This window comes from Anomaloglossus baeobatrachus, chromosome 2 (assembly GCF_048569485.1).
Source record: "Anomaloglossus baeobatrachus isolate aAnoBae1 chromosome 2, aAnoBae1.hap1, whole genome shotgun sequence".
Taxonomy (NCBI): domain Eukaryota; kingdom Metazoa; phylum Chordata; class Amphibia; order Anura; family Aromobatidae; genus Anomaloglossus; species Anomaloglossus baeobatrachus.
Genome location: NC_134354.1, coordinates 97,369,545 through 97,389,426, shown reverse-complemented (window position 1 = coordinate 97,389,426; position 19,882 = coordinate 97,369,545). Strand labels below are relative to the sequence as shown.

At 50.7% G+C, this 19,882-nt stretch overlaps 1 protein-coding gene across 10 annotated transcripts in view; it reads right to left on the bottom strand.

Annotated features, from left to right (window-relative positions):
• Positions 1-19,882, bottom strand: part of NCOR1 (nuclear receptor corepressor 1) — a 320,571-nt gene that overhangs the window by 40,226 nt on the left and 260,463 nt on the right. For all 10 annotated transcript variants that reach the window (XM_075335195.1, XM_075335194.1, XM_075335193.1 and 7 more), the window contains 3 exons: positions 19,604-19,704; positions 18,741-18,912; positions 8,599-8,742 (listed from right to left, as the gene is read on the bottom strand). In XM_075335195.1, coding sequence (XP_075191310.1) covers positions 8,599-8,742; positions 18,741-18,912; positions 19,604-19,704 — 417 coding nt within the window. The remainder of the gene's footprint in view (positions 1-8,598; positions 8,743-18,740; positions 18,913-19,603; positions 19,705-19,882) is intronic.

Sequence of the window (19,882 nt, the reverse complement as noted above, 5' to 3'; positions counted from 1 at the left end):
TGCGTTTTAGAACGCAGCTATTTGCATGCTGCCAAATCACTGCGTTCTAAAAAGCAACATGTCACTTATTCCGTGCGCTTTGGATGCAGGTCCCGCTCAGTCTATGGTGGGGGCTGCATCCAGAGCGCATGAAATCAGCTTTCACTGCATTCATTACGCAGTTTTTCTGCAGCGATTTGAAGCGCACGTGTGCTGTTCAAATCGCTGCACAAATTTCTGCAGGGACACAACGCAACGTGGGCACATAGCCTTACTATAAGCATATGAAGCTGTGAAATTATCATCAGTAACTGTGATAACAGTTTCTGGCTACTCCCTCATTCTCCACATGTAGAACCTGTTTGATACATTGTATGCAGTTACATCATTCAGGAAGACCTTGTTAGGCTACTTTCACACTTGCGTTCAGCGCAGTCCGTCACTATGGAGAATAGCGCAGTCCGTTAACGCACTGCGTTATTCTCCATAGACTTGTATGGACGACGCACTGTAACGCAAGTGTCAGCGTTGCATCCACTGGACGACGCAGCGTCGTTATTTTGACGCTGCATCGGGCGGAAGGAACCAGCATGTAACGTTTTTTTGAGCGGCGGAAACCTTTATTTTTCACTGCACATGCTCTTTTTTTTTTTTTAAATCACAGAAACTTTATTTTGTTTCTTGGTGTCCGAACGTTCAGCTGAGCGCCCGGCCGTCGGCATGTGAAAGCTCTCAGCTGAGCGCTCGGCCGCCGGCATGTGAGAACTCTCAGCTGAGCGCCCGGCCGCCGGCATGTGAGAACTCTCAGCTGAGCGCCCGTCTGACAGCTATTGAGAGCTCTCAGCTGAGCGCCGGCTGTCGGCATGTGAGAGCTCTCAGCTCAGCGCCCGTCCGCCGGCATGTGAGAACTCTCAGCTGAGCGCCCAGCCGCCGGCATGTGAGAACTCTCAGCTGAGCGCCCGGCCGCCGGATATTGAGAGCTCTCAGCTGAGCGCCCGGCCGTCGGCATGTGAGAGCTATCAGCTGAGTGCTCAGCCGCCAGCATGTGAGAACTCTCAGCTGAGCGCCCGGCTGCCGGCATGTGAGAACTCTCAGCTGAGCGCCCGGCTGCCGGCTATTGAGAGCTCTCATCTGAGCGCCCGGCCGTCGGCATGTGAGAGCTCTCAGCTGAGCGCCCGGCCGCCGGCATGTGAGAACTCTCAGCTGAGCGCCCGGCCGCCGGCTATTGAGAGCTCTTGGCTGAGCGCCCGGCGGCATGTGAGAGCTCTCAGCTGAGCGCCCGGCAGCATGTGAGAGCTCTCAGCTGAGCGCCCGGCCGCCGGCTATTGAGAGCTCTCAGCTGAGCGCCCGGCCGCCGGCTATTGAGAGCTCTCAGCTGAGCGCCCGGCCGCCGGCTATTGAGAGCTCTCAGCTGAGCGCCCGGCCGCCGGCTATTGAGAACTCTCAGCTGAGCGCCCGGCTGCCGGCTATTGAGAGCTCTCAGCTGAGCGCCCGGCCGTCGGCATGTGAGAGCTCTCAGCTGAGCGCCCGGCCGCCGGCATGTGAGAACTCTCAGCTGAGCGCCCGGCCGCCGGCTATTGAGAGCTCTCGGCTGAGCGCCCGGCCGCCGGCATGTGAGAGCTCTCAGCTGAGCGCCCGGCAGCATGTGAGAGCTCTCAGCTGAGCGCCCGGCCGCCGGCTATTGAGAGCTCTCAGCTGAGCGCCCGGCCGCCGGCTATTGAGAGCTCTCAGCTGAGCGCCCGGCCGCCGGGTGATCAGCTGATCGTTCACAAGTCTGCTGCCGTTAAAAGTGTAAAAAAGAAAAAAGCTTTCTGTTGTTTTGAATGATCCGTTGCATCTGTTGTGCCATTATATGCAACGCATCCGTCACACAACGCAATGCAACGGATGCCGTTCAACGTAAGTGTGAAACTAGCCTAACGGAGATGCTGCCTCCTGCCCAATCAGAGATCATAAAGCCAAGTAATGTCCAGGGAGTCACACATGACAACACAAAGACCCAACTGAAGAGAAGTATAGCATGAGTTGTCAGATAAAAAGCAACAACTGAATAAGGCAATTCTAACTGAATTACAGATATTGGGGGACTAGTGACAGAATTATTTAGAAAATCAAAAACACTTAAGTGCTGCTTTAAAGGTATACAGGCATTAGAGGACAATGATATAAAAAAGAAGGGAATTTTGTTTACTTACCGTAAATTCCTTTTCTTCTAGCTCCTATTGGGAGACCCAGACAATTGGGTGTATAGCTTCTGCCTCCGGAGGCCACACAAAGTATTACACTCAAAAGTGTAACCCCTCCCCTCTGCCTATACACCCTCCCGTGCATCACGGGCTCCTCAGTTTTGGTGCAAAAGCAGGAAGGAGGGAACTTATAAATTGGTTTAAGGTAAATTCAATCCGAAGGATGTTCGGAGAACTGAAAACCATGAAACAATTGAACATGAACAACATGTGTACACAAAAGAACAACTAGCCCGAAGGGAACAGGGGCGGGTGCTGGGTCTCCCAATAGGAGCTAGAAGAAAAGGAATTTACGGTAAGTAAACAAAATTCCCTTCTTCTTTGTCGCTCCATTGGGAGACCCAGACAATTGGGACGTCCAAAAGCAGTCCCTGGGTGGGTAAAAGAATACCTCGATAACAAGAGCCGACACGACTCTCTCTTACAGGTGGGCCACCGCCGCCTGAAGGACTTGCCTACCTAGACTGGCATCTGCCGAAGCATAGGCATGCACTTGATAGTGCTTTGTGAAAGTGTGCAAACTAGACCACGTAGCTGCCTGACACACTTGTAGAGCCGTTGCCTGGTGCCGCAATGCCCAGGACGCCCCCACGGCTCTGGTAGAATGGGCTTTCAGCCCCGAAGGAATCGGAAGCCCCGAAGAACGGTAAGCTTCAAGAATCGGTTCCTTAATCCACCGAGCCAAGGTTGACCTGGAAGCTTGCGAACCCTTACGCTGACCAGCCACAAGGACAAAAAGCGCATCTGAACGGCGCAGGGGCGCTGTGCGAGACACGTAGAAACGGAGTGCTCTCACTAGATCTAATGAGTGCAAATCCTTTTCAAAGCGGTGAATTGGATTAGGGCAAAATGAAGGTAAGGTGATATCCTGATTGAGATGAAAAGGCGATACCACCTTAGGGAGAAATTCCGGAACAGGACGGAGAACCACCTTATCCTGGTGAAAAACCAAGAAGGGGGCTTTGCATGACAGTGCTGCAAGCTCCGACACTCTACGGAGTGAAGTAACTGCTACTAGAAATGCCACTTTCTGCGAAAGACGCGATAAGGAGACATCCCGCAGCGGCTCAAAAGGCGGTTTCTGAAGAGCCGTTAGCACCCTGTTAAGGTCCCAGGGTTCCAGCGGACGCTTGTAAGGTGGGACTATGTGGCAAACTCCCTGCAGGAACGTGCGGACCTGCGGAAGCTTAGCCAGGCGCTTTTGAAAGAATATTGAGAGTGCCGATACTTGCCCTTTGAGGGAACTAAGTGACAACCCCTTATCCATTCCGGATTGAAGGAAGGAAAGAAAAGTGGGTAAGGCAAAAGGCCAGGGAGTAAAACCTTTATCAGAACACCACGACAAGAAAATCCGCCAAGTCCTGTGATAGATCTTGGCGGACGTCGGTTTCCTGGCCTGTCTCATAGTGGCAATGACATCCTGAGACAACCCTGAAGACACTAGGAGCCAGGACTCAATGGCCACACAGTCAGGTTGAGGGCCGTAGAATTCAGATGGAAAAACGGCCCTTGCGACAGCAAGTCTGGGCGGTCTGGCAGCGCCCACGGCTGACCCGTGAGATGCCACAGATCCGGGTACCATGACCGCCTCGGCCAGTCTGGAGCGACGAGAATGGCGCGACGGCAGTCGGACCTGATCTTGCGTAGTACTCTGGGCAGCATTGCCAGAGGAGGAAATACATAAGGCAGATGAAACTGCGACCAATCCTGAACTAATGCGTCCGCCGCCAGAGCTCTGTGATCTTGAGATCGTGCCATGAAGGCCGGGACCTTGTTGTTGTGCCGTGACGCCATGAGATCGACGTCCGGCGTTCCCCAGCGGCGACAGATCTCTCGAAACACTTCTGGGTGCAGGGACCATTCCCCCGCATCCATGCCCTGACGACTGAGAAAATCTGCCTCCCAGTTTTCTACGCCCAGTATGTGAACTGCGGAGATGGTGGATGCTGTGGCTTCCACCCACTGCAGAATTCGCTGGACTTCCTGGAAGGCTTGACGACTCCGCGTGCCGCCTTGGTGGTTGATGTATGCGACGGCAGTGGCGTTGTCCGACTGGATACGGATCTGCCTGCCCTCCAGCAACTGCTGGAAAGCCAATAGGGCCAGATATACTGCCCTTATCTCCAGGACATTTATCTGCAGGGAAGACTCTATCGGAGTCCAGGTTCCCTGAGCCCTGTGATGGAGGAACACTGCTCCCCACCCTGACAGGCTCGCGTCCGTGGTGACCACAGCCCAGGTTGGGGGCAGGAAGGATTTTCCCTGTGATAGAGAAGTGGGAAGAAGCCACCACTGAAGAGACGTCTTTGTTGCAAGGGAAAGAGAGACGTTCCTGTCAAGAGAGCTCGACCTCCTGTCCCATTTGTGGAGAATGTCCCACTGGAGCGGGCGCAGATGGAATTGCGCGAAGGGCACTGCTTCCATCGCTGCCACCATCTTCCCCAGGAAGTGCATGAGGCGTCTCAAGGGGTGCGACTGAGTCTGAATCAGAGACTGTACCCCTGCCTGCAGTGACAGCTGTTTGTCTAGTGGAAGCTTGACTACCGCTGACTGTGTATGAAACTCCATCCCTAGATAGGTCAGAGATTGGGTCGGTGTCAACTTGGATTTTGGGAAGTTGATGAGCCACCCGAACTGCTGGAGGGTCTCCAGAGCGACGGAAAGGCTGTGTTGACACGCCGCCTGAGAAGGTGCCCTGACTAGGAGATCGTCTAAGTAGGGAATCACCGAGTGCCCCTGAGAATGCAGGACCGCCACAACGGATGCCATGACTTTGGTGAAAACCCGTGGGGCTGTCGCCAGGCCGAAGGGCAATGCCACGAACTGAAGGTGTTCGTCCCTGATGGCAAAACGCAAAAAGCGTTGATGTTCTGGTGCGATCGGCACATGGAGATAGGCATCCTTGATGTCGATCGATGCGAGGAAGTCTCCTTGTGACATCGAGGCGATGACCGAGCGGAGAGATTCCATCCGGAATCGTCTAGTGCTCACGTGTTTGTTGAGCAATTTGAGGTCCAGAACGGGACGGAATGATCCGTCTTTCTTTGGCACCACGAATAAGTTGGAGTAAAAACCGCGACCCTGTTCCTGAGTGGGAACGGGGGTCACGACTCCTTCTTTTTTCAGAGCGTCCACTGCTTGAAAAAGTGCGTCTGCTCGCGTGGGGGGCGGGGAGGTTCTGAAGAAACGAGTCGGAGGACGAGAGCTGAACTCTATCCTGTAACCGTGAGACAGAATGTCTCTCACCCATTGGTCTTGAACATGTGGCCACCAGGCGTCGCGAAAGCGGGAGAGCCTGCCACCGACCGAGGATGCGGTTCGGGGATGCCGTGAGTCATGAGGAGGCCGCCTTGGAAGCAGTGCCTCCGGCGGTCTTTTGGGGGCGTGACTTAGATCGCCACGCATAGGAGTTCCTCTGGCCTTTGTCCTGTCTATTGGACGAAGAGGACTGTGGCTTGGCGGAGGGACGAAAGGACCGAAACCTCGATTGAATTTTTCGTTGCTGAGGTCTCTTAGGTTTGGACTGGGGTAAGGAGGAGTCCTTTCCCTTGGATTCCTTAATAATCTCATCCAAACGTTCGCCAAACAATCTCTCGCCAGAAAACGGCAAACCGGTTAAGAACCTCTTGGAAGCCGAGTCTGCCTTCCATTCGCGCAGCCACATGGCCCTGCGGACTGCAACCGAATTAGCGGATGCCACCGCTGTACGGCTAGCAGAGTCTAGGACTGCGTTCATGGCGTAGGAAGAAAACGCCGACGCCTGAGAGGTTAAAGATGCAACCTGCGGGGCAGACGTACGTGTGACCGCATTAATCTCAGCCAGACAAGCTGAGATAGCTTGGAGTGCCCACACGGCTGCAAAAGCCGGGGCAAAAGACGCTCCCGTGGCCTCATAGATGGATTTCACCAGGAGTTCTATCTGCCTGTCAGTGGCATCCTTTAGTGATGAGCCATCTGCAACCGAAACTACAGATCTAGCCGCCAATCTGGAGACTGGGGGATCCACCTTAGGACATTGAGCCCAACCCTTAACTACGTCAGAGGGGAAGGGGTAACGTGTGTCAGTAAGGCGCTTAGTAAAGCGCTTGTCCGGAACCGCTCTGGGCTTCTGGACAGCATCTCTGAAGTTAGAGTGATCAAAAAATGCACTCCGTGTACGTTTGGGAAACCTAAATTGGTGTTTCTCCTGCTGAGAGGCCGACTCCTCTATAGGTGGAGGCGGGGGAGATAGATCCAACACCTGATTGATGGACGAGATAAGATCATTTACTAAGGCGTCCCCTTCAGGTGTATCAAGATTGAGAGCAACATCAGGGTCCGAGCCCTGAGCTGCAACCTCCGCCTCGTCCTCCAGAGAGTCCTCAAGCTGGGAACCCGAGCAGCGTGAGGAAGTCGGGGAAGATTCCAAGCGAGCCCACTTAGCTGGTCTGGGACTGTGGTCCGTGGAGGAGTCCTCCACGTGAGACCTAGGGTCCACCCCGGCCGGGGTGTACCGAGAGGGACCTGGAGGCGCCGATCTATCAGGGTCAGGGGCCTGTGTAAGGACCGGTCTGGACTGCAGGGCTTCCAGCAACTTGGCAGACCATTTGTCCATAGACTGAGCCATGGATTGTGAGAGTGACTCTGAGAGCTTTTCAGCAAAAACTGCAAACTCTGTCGCTGCCACCTGGACAGTGGAAGCAGGGGGGTCTGCCTGAGCCGAGGGGCCCACTAGTGACCGAGGCTCCGGCTGAGCAAGCGTAACAGGGGTCGAGCATTGCTCACAGTGAGGGTAGGTGGAACCCGCAGGTAGCATGGCCCTACAAGAGGTACATGTCGCAAAAAAACCCTGTGCTTTAGTGCCCTTGCTCCTTGTGGCCGACATGCTGTTGTGTCCTAGGAGCGTGATCACTGAGGGTATATAGAAAAAAGGGTATACAGCCCGGCCGAACAGAAATAAGTATATATATATACGTATTTATACCGGCACCCAAGGGGACCAACACCGAGTGACCGGTGCAGGCTTACCGACCGCTAAAAAGCGGGGTGTGTGTGCTCCAGATTCCCTGCCTGGTCTCCCAGAGCTGCAGAGCTGTTCTCTGTGATTCTCCACCGGCAGAATGTCCTAAAGATGGCTGCCGGAGCTCTCAGGGGAGGAGTGAAGCCATGGGCGGCGTTAGGAAAAGTGCGGGAATCTGGGGTCCCCACAGTGATCAGTGAGGGGGGAGGGAGCATACAGGATGCCCCGGCCCTCACATCCGACGTCAGGTCGGCTGTCCCGCCCCTATCTCTGATAGACAGGCCCGGGGGCGGGAGTTTTGCCACTAGGCCGCGATGAAGCCGGGGACTAAATTTAATACCGCGGCCGACAAGCAGGCCCGGTCGGCGCGGTAGTCCCCGGTCTTCACAATTCAGCGGCGTCCGGAAACCAGGCGCTCCATACACAGTCCCCATGGGGACACAGAGTACCTCGTGGATGCAGGGCCCTGTCCCTGAGGATAGATAAGCTCCTGTCCAGCAGATTCCCTCAGGGGCTGCGGAGGGAGCACGGTCCCAGAACCTGGATGACCGCTTCGCATCCCACTTCTACCAGAGCCCGCAGGGATGGAGAAGGAAGCACGGCATGAGGCTCCGGCCGTCGTACCCGCAATGGGTACCTCAACCTTAACAGCACCGCCGACTTAGTGGGGTGAGAAGGGAGCATGCCGGGGGCCCCGTGGGGGCCCTCTTTTCTTCCAACCGATACAATCAGCAGCTGCTGCTGATTAAAATGGAGATGTGTGAGTGGATGTGTGCCTCCTTCCACACAAAGCATAAAACTGAGGAGCCCGTGATGCACGGGAGGGTGTATAGGCAGAGGGGAGGGGTTACACTTTTGAGTGTAATACTTTGTGTGGCCTCCGGAGGCAGAAGCTATACACCCAATTGTCTGGGTCTCCCAATGGAGCGACAAAGAAAATAAAATTATTTCAACTGAATAATACACTTACATTTTTTTTTTTAAAGGTTTGTCTCAAGATCACAACTTATCACCTGTCCACAAGATAGGTGATATCCCCTAAGGGCTGGGCGGGGTCAATCAATCATGAGAACAGGGGCCTAGGTTCATGATTCGAATGTTAGAGGACAAGCATGTGTAATGCTGCTCTGTCTATTGGACTAATTGAGATAGTGCTGTACTCGGCCATGCCCATCCATCCCATAGACAGTGAATGGAGGAACAGTGTGCATGTGAGTCCATTTAAACAGGGCACATACCACTTTTGTTATTGTGATTGGGGGGTTCCAATAATTAAACACGTGTCACCTATCTTGTAGACATTGGATAAGTTTGGATCTTGATCTGCCTTTTTACTGCTTTTATTAGATGGATAGTAATAGAAAGGGCAATTACCTTCCATCGGAGCCGATACCGCGGATTCCCTCACTGCCAAGTTCTGCTTTATGTTTCCTTCCATAACGTCATAGGTTCTCTTCAGCGTCACCTCTGGAGCACTTCGGGGACTCCGCGTACCATCTCGCAGATTCTTAATGGCAGCTGAAAATAAGTTGTAGGTCACAGGCTTTATTCTGTTCATCCAAAGCTTAATTACAGATCTATAAGTTGTGTCTATACCACAGAAGGAACCTGCCATGTCCCCAAACGCTACTGACCTGCACATTATCACCAGATCTGCAGGGTCATAATGTTTGGCGACATGGCAGGTTCCCTTTAACCCCTTCACCCCCGGCCACTAAAACACCCTAATGACCGGGCCATTTTTTGCAATTCTGACCAGTGTCACTTTGACAGGTTATAACTCTGGGACGCTTCAACGGATCCTGGCGATTCTGAGATTGTTTTTTCGTGACATATTGTACTTCATGTCAGTGGTAAATTTAGGCCGATATTTTTTGCGTTTATTTGTGAAAATTTAGAAAATTTGGCGAAAATTTTGAAAATTTCGCAATTTTCAAACTTTGAAAATTTATGCCCATAAATCTGAGAAATATGTCACACAAAATAGTTACTAAATAACATTTCCCACTTGTCTACTTTACATCAGCGCAATTTTCGAAACAAATTTTTTTTTCGTTAGGAAGTTAGAAGGGGTCAAAGTTCATCAGCAATTTCTCATTTTTCCAACAAAATTTAGAAAATAATTTTTTTTAGGGACCACATCACATTTGAGGTGACTTTGAGAGACCGAGGTGACAGAAAATACCCAAAAGTGACCCCATTCTAAAAACTGCACCCCTCACTCTGCTCAAAACCACATCCAAAAAGTTTATTAACCCTTTAGGTGCTTCACAGGAACCAAAGCAATGTGGAAGGAAAAAATGAAAATTTTACTTTTTAACACAAAAATGTTACTTTAGCCATAAAATTTTCATTTTCACAAGGGAGAAAAGAGAAAGTGCACCCTACAATTTATTGTGCATTTTCTCCTGAGTACGCCGATACCCCATATGTGGTAAAAATCAATTGTTTGGGTGCACAGCGGAGCTCGGAAGGGAAGGAGCGCCATTTGAATTTTTGAACGCAAAATTAGCTGCACTCATTAGCGGACGCCATGTCGGGTTTGAAGACCCCCTGAGGTGCCTAAACAATGGAGCTCCCCCACAAGTGACCCCATTTTGGAAACTAGAGCCCTCAAATATTTTTTCTAGATGTTTGATGAGCACTTTGAACACCTGGGGGCTTCACAGAAGTTTATAACGTTGAGCCGTGAAAAGAAAAAAATTTTTTTTTACCACAAAACTGTTGCTTCAACTAGGTAGCTTTTTTTTTTCACAAGGGTATTGGGAAAAAATGCAACATAAAATATATTGTCCATTTTCTCCTGAGTACGCAGATACCTCATATGTGGTGGAAATCAAATGTTTGGACACACGGCAGTGCTCGGAATGCAAGGAGCGCCATTTGAATTTTTGAACGCAAAATTAGCTGCACTAATTAGCGGACGCCATGTCGGGTTTGAAGACCCCCTGAGGTGCCTAAACAATGGAGCTCCCCCACAAGTGACCCCATTTTGGAAACTAGAGCCCTCAAATATTTTTTCTAGATGTTTGATGAGCACTTTGAACACCTGGGGGCTTCACAGAAGTTTATAACGTTGAGCTGTGAAAAGAAAAAATTTTTTTTTTACCACAAAACTGTTGCTTCAACTAGGTAGCTTTTTTTTTCACAAGGGTATTGGGAAAAAATGCAACATAAAATGTATTGTCCATTTTCTCCTGAGTACGCAGATACCTCATATGTGGTGGAAATCAAATGTTTGGACACACGGCAGTGCTCGGAATGCAAGGAGCGCCATTTGAATTTTTGAACGCAAAATTAGCTGCACTAATTAGCGGACGCCATGTCGGGTTTGAAGACCCCCTGAGGTGCCTAAACAATGGAGCTCCCCCACAAGTGACCCCATTTTGGAAACTAGAGCCCTCAAATATTTTTTCTAGATGTTTGATGAGCACTTTGAACACCTGGGGGCTTCACAGAAGTTTATAACGTTGAGCCGTGAAAAGAAAAAAATTTTTTTTTACCACAAAACTGTTGCTTCAACTAGGTAGCTTTTTTTTTCACAAGGGTATTGGGAAAAAATGCAACATAAAATGTATTGTCCATTTTCTCCTGAGTACGCAGATACCTCATATGTGGTGGAAATCAAATGTTTGGACACACGGCAGTGCTCGGAATGCAAGGAGCGCCATTTGAATTTTTGAACGCAAAATTAGCTGCACTAATTAGCGGACGCCATGTCGGGTTTGAAGACCCCCTGAGGTGCCTAAACAATGGAGCTCCCCCACAAGTGACCCCATTTTGGAAACTAGAGCCCTCAAATATTTTTTCTAGATGTTTGATGAGCACTTTGAACACCTGGGGGCTTCACAGAAGTTTATAACGTTGAGCCGTGAAAAGAAAAAAATTTTTTTTTACCACAAAACTGTTGCTTCAACTAGGTAGCTTTTTTTTTCACAAGGGTATTGGGAAAAAATGCAACATAAAATGTATTGTCCATTTTCTCCTGAGTACGCAGATACCTCATATGTGGTGGAAATCAAATGTTTGGACACACGGCAGTGCTCGGAAGGCAAGGAGCGCCATTTAAATGCAAAATTAGCTGCACTCATTAGCGGACGCCATGTCAGGTTTGAAGACCCCCTGAGGTGCCTAAACAATGGAGCTCCCCCACAAGTGACCCCATTTTGGAAACTAGAGCCCTCAAATAATTTTTCTAGATGTTTGGTGAGCACTTTGAACACCTGGGGGCTTCACAGAAGTTTATAGCGTTGAGCCGTGAAAAGAAAAAAAAAATTTTTTACCACAAAACGGTTGCTTCAATTAGGTAGCTTTTTTTTTCACAAGGGTAACAGGAAAAAATGCACCATAAAATGTATTGTGCATTTTCTCCTGAGTACGCAGATACATCATATGTGGTGGAAAGTAATTGTTTGGGCGCATGGCGGGGCTCAGAAGAGAAGGAGCGCCATTTGACAGCAAAATTGGTTGGAATCATTAGCGGACGCCATGTCACGTTTGGAGACCCCCTATGGTGCCTAAACAGTGGAGCTCCCCCACAAGTGACACCATTTTGGAAACTAGAGCCCTCAAATAATTTTTCTAGATGTTTGGTGAGCACTTTGAACACCTGGGGGCTTCACAGAAGTTTATAGCGTTGAGCCGTGAAAAGAAAAAATTTTTTTTTACCACAAAACGGTTGCTTCAACCAGGTAGCTTTTTTTTTCACAAGGTTATCAGGAAAAAATGCACCATAAAACGTATTGTGCATTTTCTCCTGAGTACGCAGATACCTCATATGTGGTGGAAAGTAATTGTTTGGGCGCATGGCGGGGCTCAGAAGAGAAGGAGCGCCATTTGACTTTTCAAACGCACAGACGCAGTGCACTGATCGGCCGCTGCAGGACGCACGGTCGGATGCGATAAAAAAAGCGTCGGGGATACGTAAAAAAAAAAGTCACGCCAAAAATTGACCATGGATGCAGATATGTGCATCCCTGATCAGCGCTCGGCGGGACGCACAGACGGATGCCATACAAAAATTGTCGCGAATACGGAAAAAAGTCACGCCAAAAATTGAGCAGGGATGCCGATCCGTTATCTGCATCCCTGATCAGCGCTCGGCGGGACGCACGGACGGATGCGATACAAAAAGCGTCGCGAATACGGAAAAAAGTCACGCCAAAAATTGAGCAGGGATGCCGATCCGTTATCTGCATCCCTGATCAGCGCTCGGCGGGACGCACGGTCGGACGCGATACAAAAAGCGTCGCGAATACGGAAAAAAGTCACGCCAAAAATTGAGCAGGGATGCCGATCCGTTATCTGCATCCCTGATCAGCGCTCGGCGGGACGCACGGACGGATGCGATACAAAAAGCGTCGCGAATACGGAAAAAAGTCACGCCAAAAATTGAGCAGGGATGCCGATCCGTTATCTGCATCCCTGATCAGCGCTCGGCGGGACGCACGGTCGGACGCGATACAAAAAGCGTCGCGAATACGGAAAAAAGTCACGCCAAAAATTGAGCAGGGATGCCGATCCGTTATCTGCATCCCTGATCAGCGCTCGGCGGGACGCACGGACGGATGCGATACAAAAAGCGTCGCGAATACGGAAAAAAGTCACGCCAAAAATTGAGCAGGGATGCCGATCCGTTATCTGCATCCCTGATCAGCGCTCGGCGGGACGCACGGTCGGACGCGATACAAAAAGCGTCGCGAATACGGAAAAAAGTCACGCCAAAAATTGAGCAGGGATGCCGATCCGTTATCTGCATCCCTGATCAGCGCTCGGCGGGACGCACGGACGGATGCGATACAAAAAGCGTCGCGAATACGGAAAAAAGTCACGCCAAAAATTGAGCAGGGATGCCGATCCGTTATCTGCATCCCTGATCAGCGCTCGGCGGGACGCACGGTCGGACGCGATACAAAAAGCGTCGCGAATACGGAAAAAAGTCACGCCAAAAACTGACCACGGATGCAGATCCGTTATCTGCATCCCTGATCAGCGCTCGGCGGGACGCACGGACAGATGAAGTGTAAAAATGGACAGGATACAAGAAAAAAAAAAAAAAAAAAGTTATACTCACAGTACCAAGAGGATCACTGACCAGAAGAGTTGCAGAGGAACAAGAAGGCAGTGAGATAGACAGCTTTACACCAGCAGCAGGCAGGACGTTGGACAGATCAGCAGAAGGACCCAGCGATGGAGGCAGATGTGATCGGGCCAGTGAAGACCTCGGACGACCCGTGAAGGCAGGTAAGAGGACGTCGGGGGGGGGGCAGGGGGGGATGGGGAGAGGGGGGGGCAGAGGGGGGGCAGATGGGGGGGGGTTAGAGGGAGAGCAGAGGGGGCGGAGAAGCAAAGGCAGAAGGAAGGAACCTTGGAAGCAGAATAGAGATGACAGAGGAGGCAGGCAGATCGCGTGGGGAGCAGATCGGGATGCCGGGGGGCAGATCGGGGCGTAGGGGGGCAGATCGGGGCGTAGGGGGGCAGATCTGGGGGGGCACGGGCAGGGGCCTTCACGGGAGCGCGCAGGGGCCATCGCCGGAGCGCAATACTTACCTTTGGAGCTGGCGCGGTGACAGCAGAGGCGGCGTCTGCGGCGGCAGCAGCGGTGGCGTGGTACCAAAAGTACCAGCCACTCCACGCTGCAGCCATGTTGGGGGAGGGTCCCCAGAGCAGTACAGGCCTGGGGAGGGCGGCCACCGGCAGATCAGACCGCCCCACTGCACACTGATTGGAGCGATTGCGCGTCATAGCACGATCGCTCCAATCAGTGCTGCAGGGGCTGGGGGCGACATGTTTGAGGTCCACCTATGATATGCTGCAGCAGCTGCGGCATCTCATAGCTGGATCTCACAGGATCGCACTAATTCGGGCATTATTTTTGCCGAAATTAGTGCGATCGATGTGGTTGGCGGTTCAGATTTGAACAGCCAATCACATCGATCGTCGATAGGGGGTGGCGATGCCACCCCCCCTGGGGTCAAGCAAAGGTCCCCTGCTGTAAGAAACAGCAGGGGACATCATTTGAAAGCCGTTGCTATGGCCACGGCAATCAAATGAAGTTTAGGCAGTAAAATTACGTCCCTGGTCGTTAAGTCACGTTAAAATAGGACGTAATTTTACTGCCCGCGGTCGTGAAGGGGTTAAAGTAAATTTAAAGGAACAATAAAAATATTTTTTCACTTGTAGTAAATAATATTTAATAAATGGATTTTCTAATTTAAAAAAAATGCAGTTGTCAGCCTGAGGACACGATCTGAAACTGGAAAATGCCTAACACTTAGTCGCTATAGACAGCTTTGACATGGGAAAAAATTACAGGTGACCAGTAGTTGACATAAGTTGCCGTTTCAGTCTACAATCTCCATTCCTTTGTTAACCCCTGATATACATATACAACCTGCTCCTAGTGTTGAACTTGTCTCCAGTGGGGGTGTCCCCTCCCCAGCAACACGTGCTGGATGTGAGCAGTGTGTTCAGAGTTATGTTGCTGCACGCTCTCATGTGTCAGCACAGCTTCATTCCTGAAGCGATTTCCCCATTATGTGCTTTCCTTCTTATCTGAAGCCTGTTTTCTCTGCCTTAGCTGATGTTTTTTCTCTTTTCCACTGTCTAATCTGCCTGTGCATCAAACTTTCCCTCTCATAGCTATATCTAACGCTGACAGGATGGGAGGAGCAGAACTGACAGATATGGGAGCGGAGCTTTAAAGGATTTTGGACAGAGACAGAACAAAAAATTATCTAAATTATATACCATCTGAAGTGAAGGCATGACATTATTCCCCAAAATTAGCTACTGTATTTTTCGGATTAGAAGTAGAAACTTTTCCTCCCAAAAATTTGGGAGTAAAGAAGGGAATTTTGTTTACTTACCGTAAATTCCTTTTCTTCTAGCTCCTATTGGGAGACCCAGACAATTGGGGTGTATAGCTTCTGCTTCCGGAGGCCACACAAAGTATTATACTTAAAAGTGTAAACCCCTCCCCTCTGCCTATACACCCCCCCATGCATCACGGGCTCCTCAGTTTTGGTGCAAAAGCAGGAAGGAGGAAACTTATAAATTGGTCTAAGGTAAATTCAATCCGAAGGATGTTCGGAGAACTGAAAACCATGAACCAAAGAACAATTCAACATGAACAACATGTGTACACAAAAGAACAACAGCCCGAAGGGAACAGGGGCGGGTGCTGGGTCTCCCAATAGGAGCTAGAAGAAAAGGAATTTACGGTAAGTAAACAAAATTCCAATCTTCTTTGTCGCTCCATTGGGAGACCCAGACAATTGGGACGTCCAAAAGCAGTCCCTGGGTGGGTAAAAGAATACCTCGATAAAAGAGCCGTAAAACGGCCCCTTCCTACAGGTGGGCAACCGCCGCCTGAAGGACTCGCCTACCTAGGCTGGCATCTGCCGAAGCGTAGGTATGCACCTGATAGTGTTTCGTGAAAGTGTGCAGACTCGACCAGGTAGCCGCCTGACACACCTGCTGAGCCGTAGCCTGGTGCCGCAATGCCCAGGACGCACCCACGGCTCTGGTAGAATGGGCTTTCAGCCCTGAAGGAACCGGAAGCCCAGAAGAACGGTAGGCTTCAAGAATCGGTTCCTTGATCCACCGAGCCAACGTTGACTTGGAAGCCTGCGACCCTTTACGCTGGCCAGCGACAAGGACAAAGAGCGCATCCGAACGGCGCAGGGGCGCCGTACGAGAAATGTAGAGTCTGAGTGCTCTCACAAGATCTAACAAGTGCAAATCCTTTTCACATTGGTGAACTGGATGAGGGCAAAAAGAAGGTAAGGAGATATCCTGATTGAGATGAAAAGGGGATACCACCTTAGGGAGAAATTCCGGAACCGGACGCAGGACCACCTTATCCTGGTGAAACACCAGGAAGGGGGCTTTGCATGACAGTGCAGCTAGCTCAGACACTCTCCGAAGTGATGTGACTGCCACTAGGAAGACCACCTTCTGCGAAAGGCGTAAAAGAGGAACATCCCTCATTGGCTCGAAAGGTGGTTTCTGAAGAGCCGTTAGCACCCTGTTCAGATCCCAGGGTTCTAGCGGACGCTTGTAAGGAGGGACAATGTGGCAAACCCCCTGCAGGAACGTGCGTACCTGCGGAAGCCTGGCTAGACGCTTTTGAAAAAACACGGAGAGCGCCGAGACTTGTCCCTTAAGAGAGCCGAGAGACAAACCCTTTTCCATTCCGGATTGGAGGAAGGACAGAAAAGTGGGCAAGGCAAATGGCCAGGGAGCAAAACCCTGATCAGAGCACCAGGATAGGAAGATCCTCCACGTCCTGTGGTAGATCTTGGCGGACGTTGGTTTCCTGGCCTGTCTCATAGTGGCAATGACCTCTTGAGATAACCCTGAAGACGCTAGGATCCAGGACTCAATGGCCACACAGTCAGGTTGAGGGCCGCAGAATTCAGATGGAAAAATGGCCCTTGAGACAGCAAGTCTGGTCGGTCTGGTAGTGCCCACGGTTGACCCACCGTGAGATGCCACAGATCCGGGTACCACGACCTCCTCGGCCAGTCTGGGGCGATGAGGATGGCGCGGCGGCAGTCGGACCTGATCTTGCGTAACACTCTGGGCAGTAGTGCCAGAGGAGGAAATACATAAGGCAGTCGAAACTGCGACCAATCCTGAACTAATGCGTCTGCCGCCAGAGCTCTGTGATCTTGAGACCGTGCCATGAATGCCGGGACCTTGTTGTTGTGCCGGGACGCCATTAGGTCGACGTCTGGCATTCCCCAGCGGCAACAGATCTCTTGAAACACGTCCGGGTGAAGAGACCATTCCCCTGCGTCCATGCCCTGGCGACTGAGAAAATCTGCTTCCCAGTTTTCTACGCCCGGGATGTGAACTGCGGAGATGGTGGAGGCTGTGGCTTCCACCCACAGCAGAATCCGCCGAACTTCTTGGAAGGCTTGACGACTGCGTGTGCCGCCTTGGTGGTTGATGTACGCCACCGCCGTGGCGTTGTCCGACTGAATTCGGATCTGTCTGCCTTCCAGCCACGGCTGGAACGCCTTTAGGGCTAGATACACTGCCCTTATCTCCAGAACATTGATCTGAAGGGAGGACTCTGGCTGAGTCCAGGTACCCTGAGCCCTGTGGTGGAGGAAGACCGCTCCCCACCCTGACAGACTCGCGTCCGTCGTGACCACAGCCCAGGATGGGGGCAGGAAGGATTTCCCCTTCGACAAAGAAGTGGGAAGAAGCCACCACTGAAGGGAGGCTTTGGCTGCCCGAGAAAGGGAGACGTTCCTGTCGAGGGACGTCGACCTCTTGTCCCATTTGCGGAGAATGTCCCATTGGAGTGGACGCAGATGAAACTGCGCAAATGGAACTGCCTCCATTGCTGCCACCATCTTCCCTAGGAAGTGCATGAGGCGCCTCAAGGGGTGTGACTGGGCCCGAAGGAGAGATTGCACCCCTGTCTGTAGTGAACGCTGTTTGTCCAGCGGAAGTTTCACTATCGCTGAGAGAGTATGAAACTCCATCCCGAGATATGTCAGTGATTGGGTCGGTGTCAATTTTGACTTTGGGAAGTTGATGATCCACCCGAATCTCTGGAGAGTCTCCAGAGCAATGTTCAGGCTGTGTTGGCATGCCACCCGGGAGGGGGCCTTGACTAGAAGATCGTCTAAGTAAGGGATCACCGAGTGTCCCTGAGAGTGTAGGACTGCTACCACTGTTGCCATGACCTTGGTGAAGACCCGTGGGGCTGTCGCCAGGCCGAAAGGCAGTGCTACAAACTGAAGGTGTTCGTCCCTGATGGCGAAACGCAGGTCAACACAAAGCATAAAAACTGAGGAGCCCGTGATGCACGGGAGGGTGTATAGGCAGAGGGGAGGGGTTTACACTTTTAAGTGTAATACTTTGTGTGGCCTCCGGAGGCAGAAGCTATACACCCAATTGTCTGGGTCTCCCAATGGAGCGACAAAGAAATGAGAGGTGCGTCTTCTAAGCTGAGTGTTGCTTACCAAGGGGTGGTGGAGAATGGTCACAGGAGGCAGGGGCAATCCTGAAAATGTCGGCAGTCCGGCCTTCAAATAATGGTACCCAGAGTCAGCACATATGCAGATGGAGCTCTCGGCTCAAGATCTAATTTACGCACGCACCACGTTCGGCACATTGCTCTCCCAGCAGCAGACCAAAGGAAATGGCGTCCAAAGATGATTCTGGGTGCCATTTTTTTGTTAAGTCCGCACCAACCGCAGACAGTTTCTGGATGTTCCTGCCTCACAGCACCCGCAGCGAGCATCTGGGACACCCACCGCAGCATTGCCCTACTCCACCACCGCCCCTGCCTCCTGTGACCCTGGTCCACCACCACCCCGTTCTCCCAGTAAGACCACTGGATACAAGACGGACCCCATTTTTATTTATTACCTTTTTTTCCCCCTCTAAATTCGGGGTGCGTGTTATAAAAAGAACATTATGGTATTAACATGACTACTTTGGCTGTGCAGAAGTTCAGATCTTTGCAGAGATATAATGAATGACAATATACTTACAATCATAGGACACTATGTGTCCGCTCTTTCCCTCATAGATGACATGGCCTTTAGTCGCAGACTCCTCTCTACATTTCTCGGCACTGCTGATATCCTCTGTTGCCAGGCGTGTTATGGTGGTCTTTAGCAGGACATCGGCAGCGATACCAGATTGTGACAGCGCTGGAGTACCCTAAGACCACAGTAATGGACACTTACTATCACAGGATACATACCAGCTACACAAAAATACGTAACCAAAACACTAACCTATTCATTAATTCACTAAATGGACACGCTGCTTTCTAGATATAACTTTCAATCACAGACCACACGGATTTATTTTTACACATAACAGTATAGCAGACAGGAATACACTCATTGCACTAGATTTCCACAGTTTAATATTTCATTTTTCATTACAAAAGCCAAAATCTTTAGCTTGTTCATAGGTTATAGCAACAGTTTTCCTATACATATATCTAAATTACATACAATAATTGTAAAAGAGACATTTCAAAGGTACTGCAGTGGGCACTAGGGGGCGCTTTACACAATATGAGGGTATTTATTGGGCGTTATGCTCGGAAGCGCCCTCTAATGGCAGATTGCAGGCAGTCACAATGTTTTGGGTTTTTTTTACATTTGAATAATTGCAGATTTGGACCGAACATAAGAATAAACCTCTGATCAATAAGTAGCTATAGCAAAATATTCAGCACATATTGCTGCACATGACATCCAGGAATTGAACACCACTTTATCCACAAAATTTCTCAATGCTAACCCCTTCAGAACAATGTACAATCATGTACCCAACAGCAGAAAACCCAAGACAGCAAAATGTTAGAGGATCATCCGAACAGGAGAGGAATAATAAATACCTGAGTGATAGACCCTCGCATGGATGGAAGAGCGTCCATGGGAATTTTGGTGGCCGGAGTGCCTCTCGTGATGCTCCCTTCCTGAAGTGCAGTCATTGTACCTGTGGTAATGGCAGTAATAAAGGTGAGCACTAGATTTGGAGCAAATCAATTCACAGGACCCAATGCAACATCCACAACAGTGATCTGTATCCATCGGCTGCGAGCCCCGAGTGCTGACTCCTACAGCACCTCCTGGCACCCCTGGATTTTGATTAGATTAGCCAGCTTGCGGTGTGG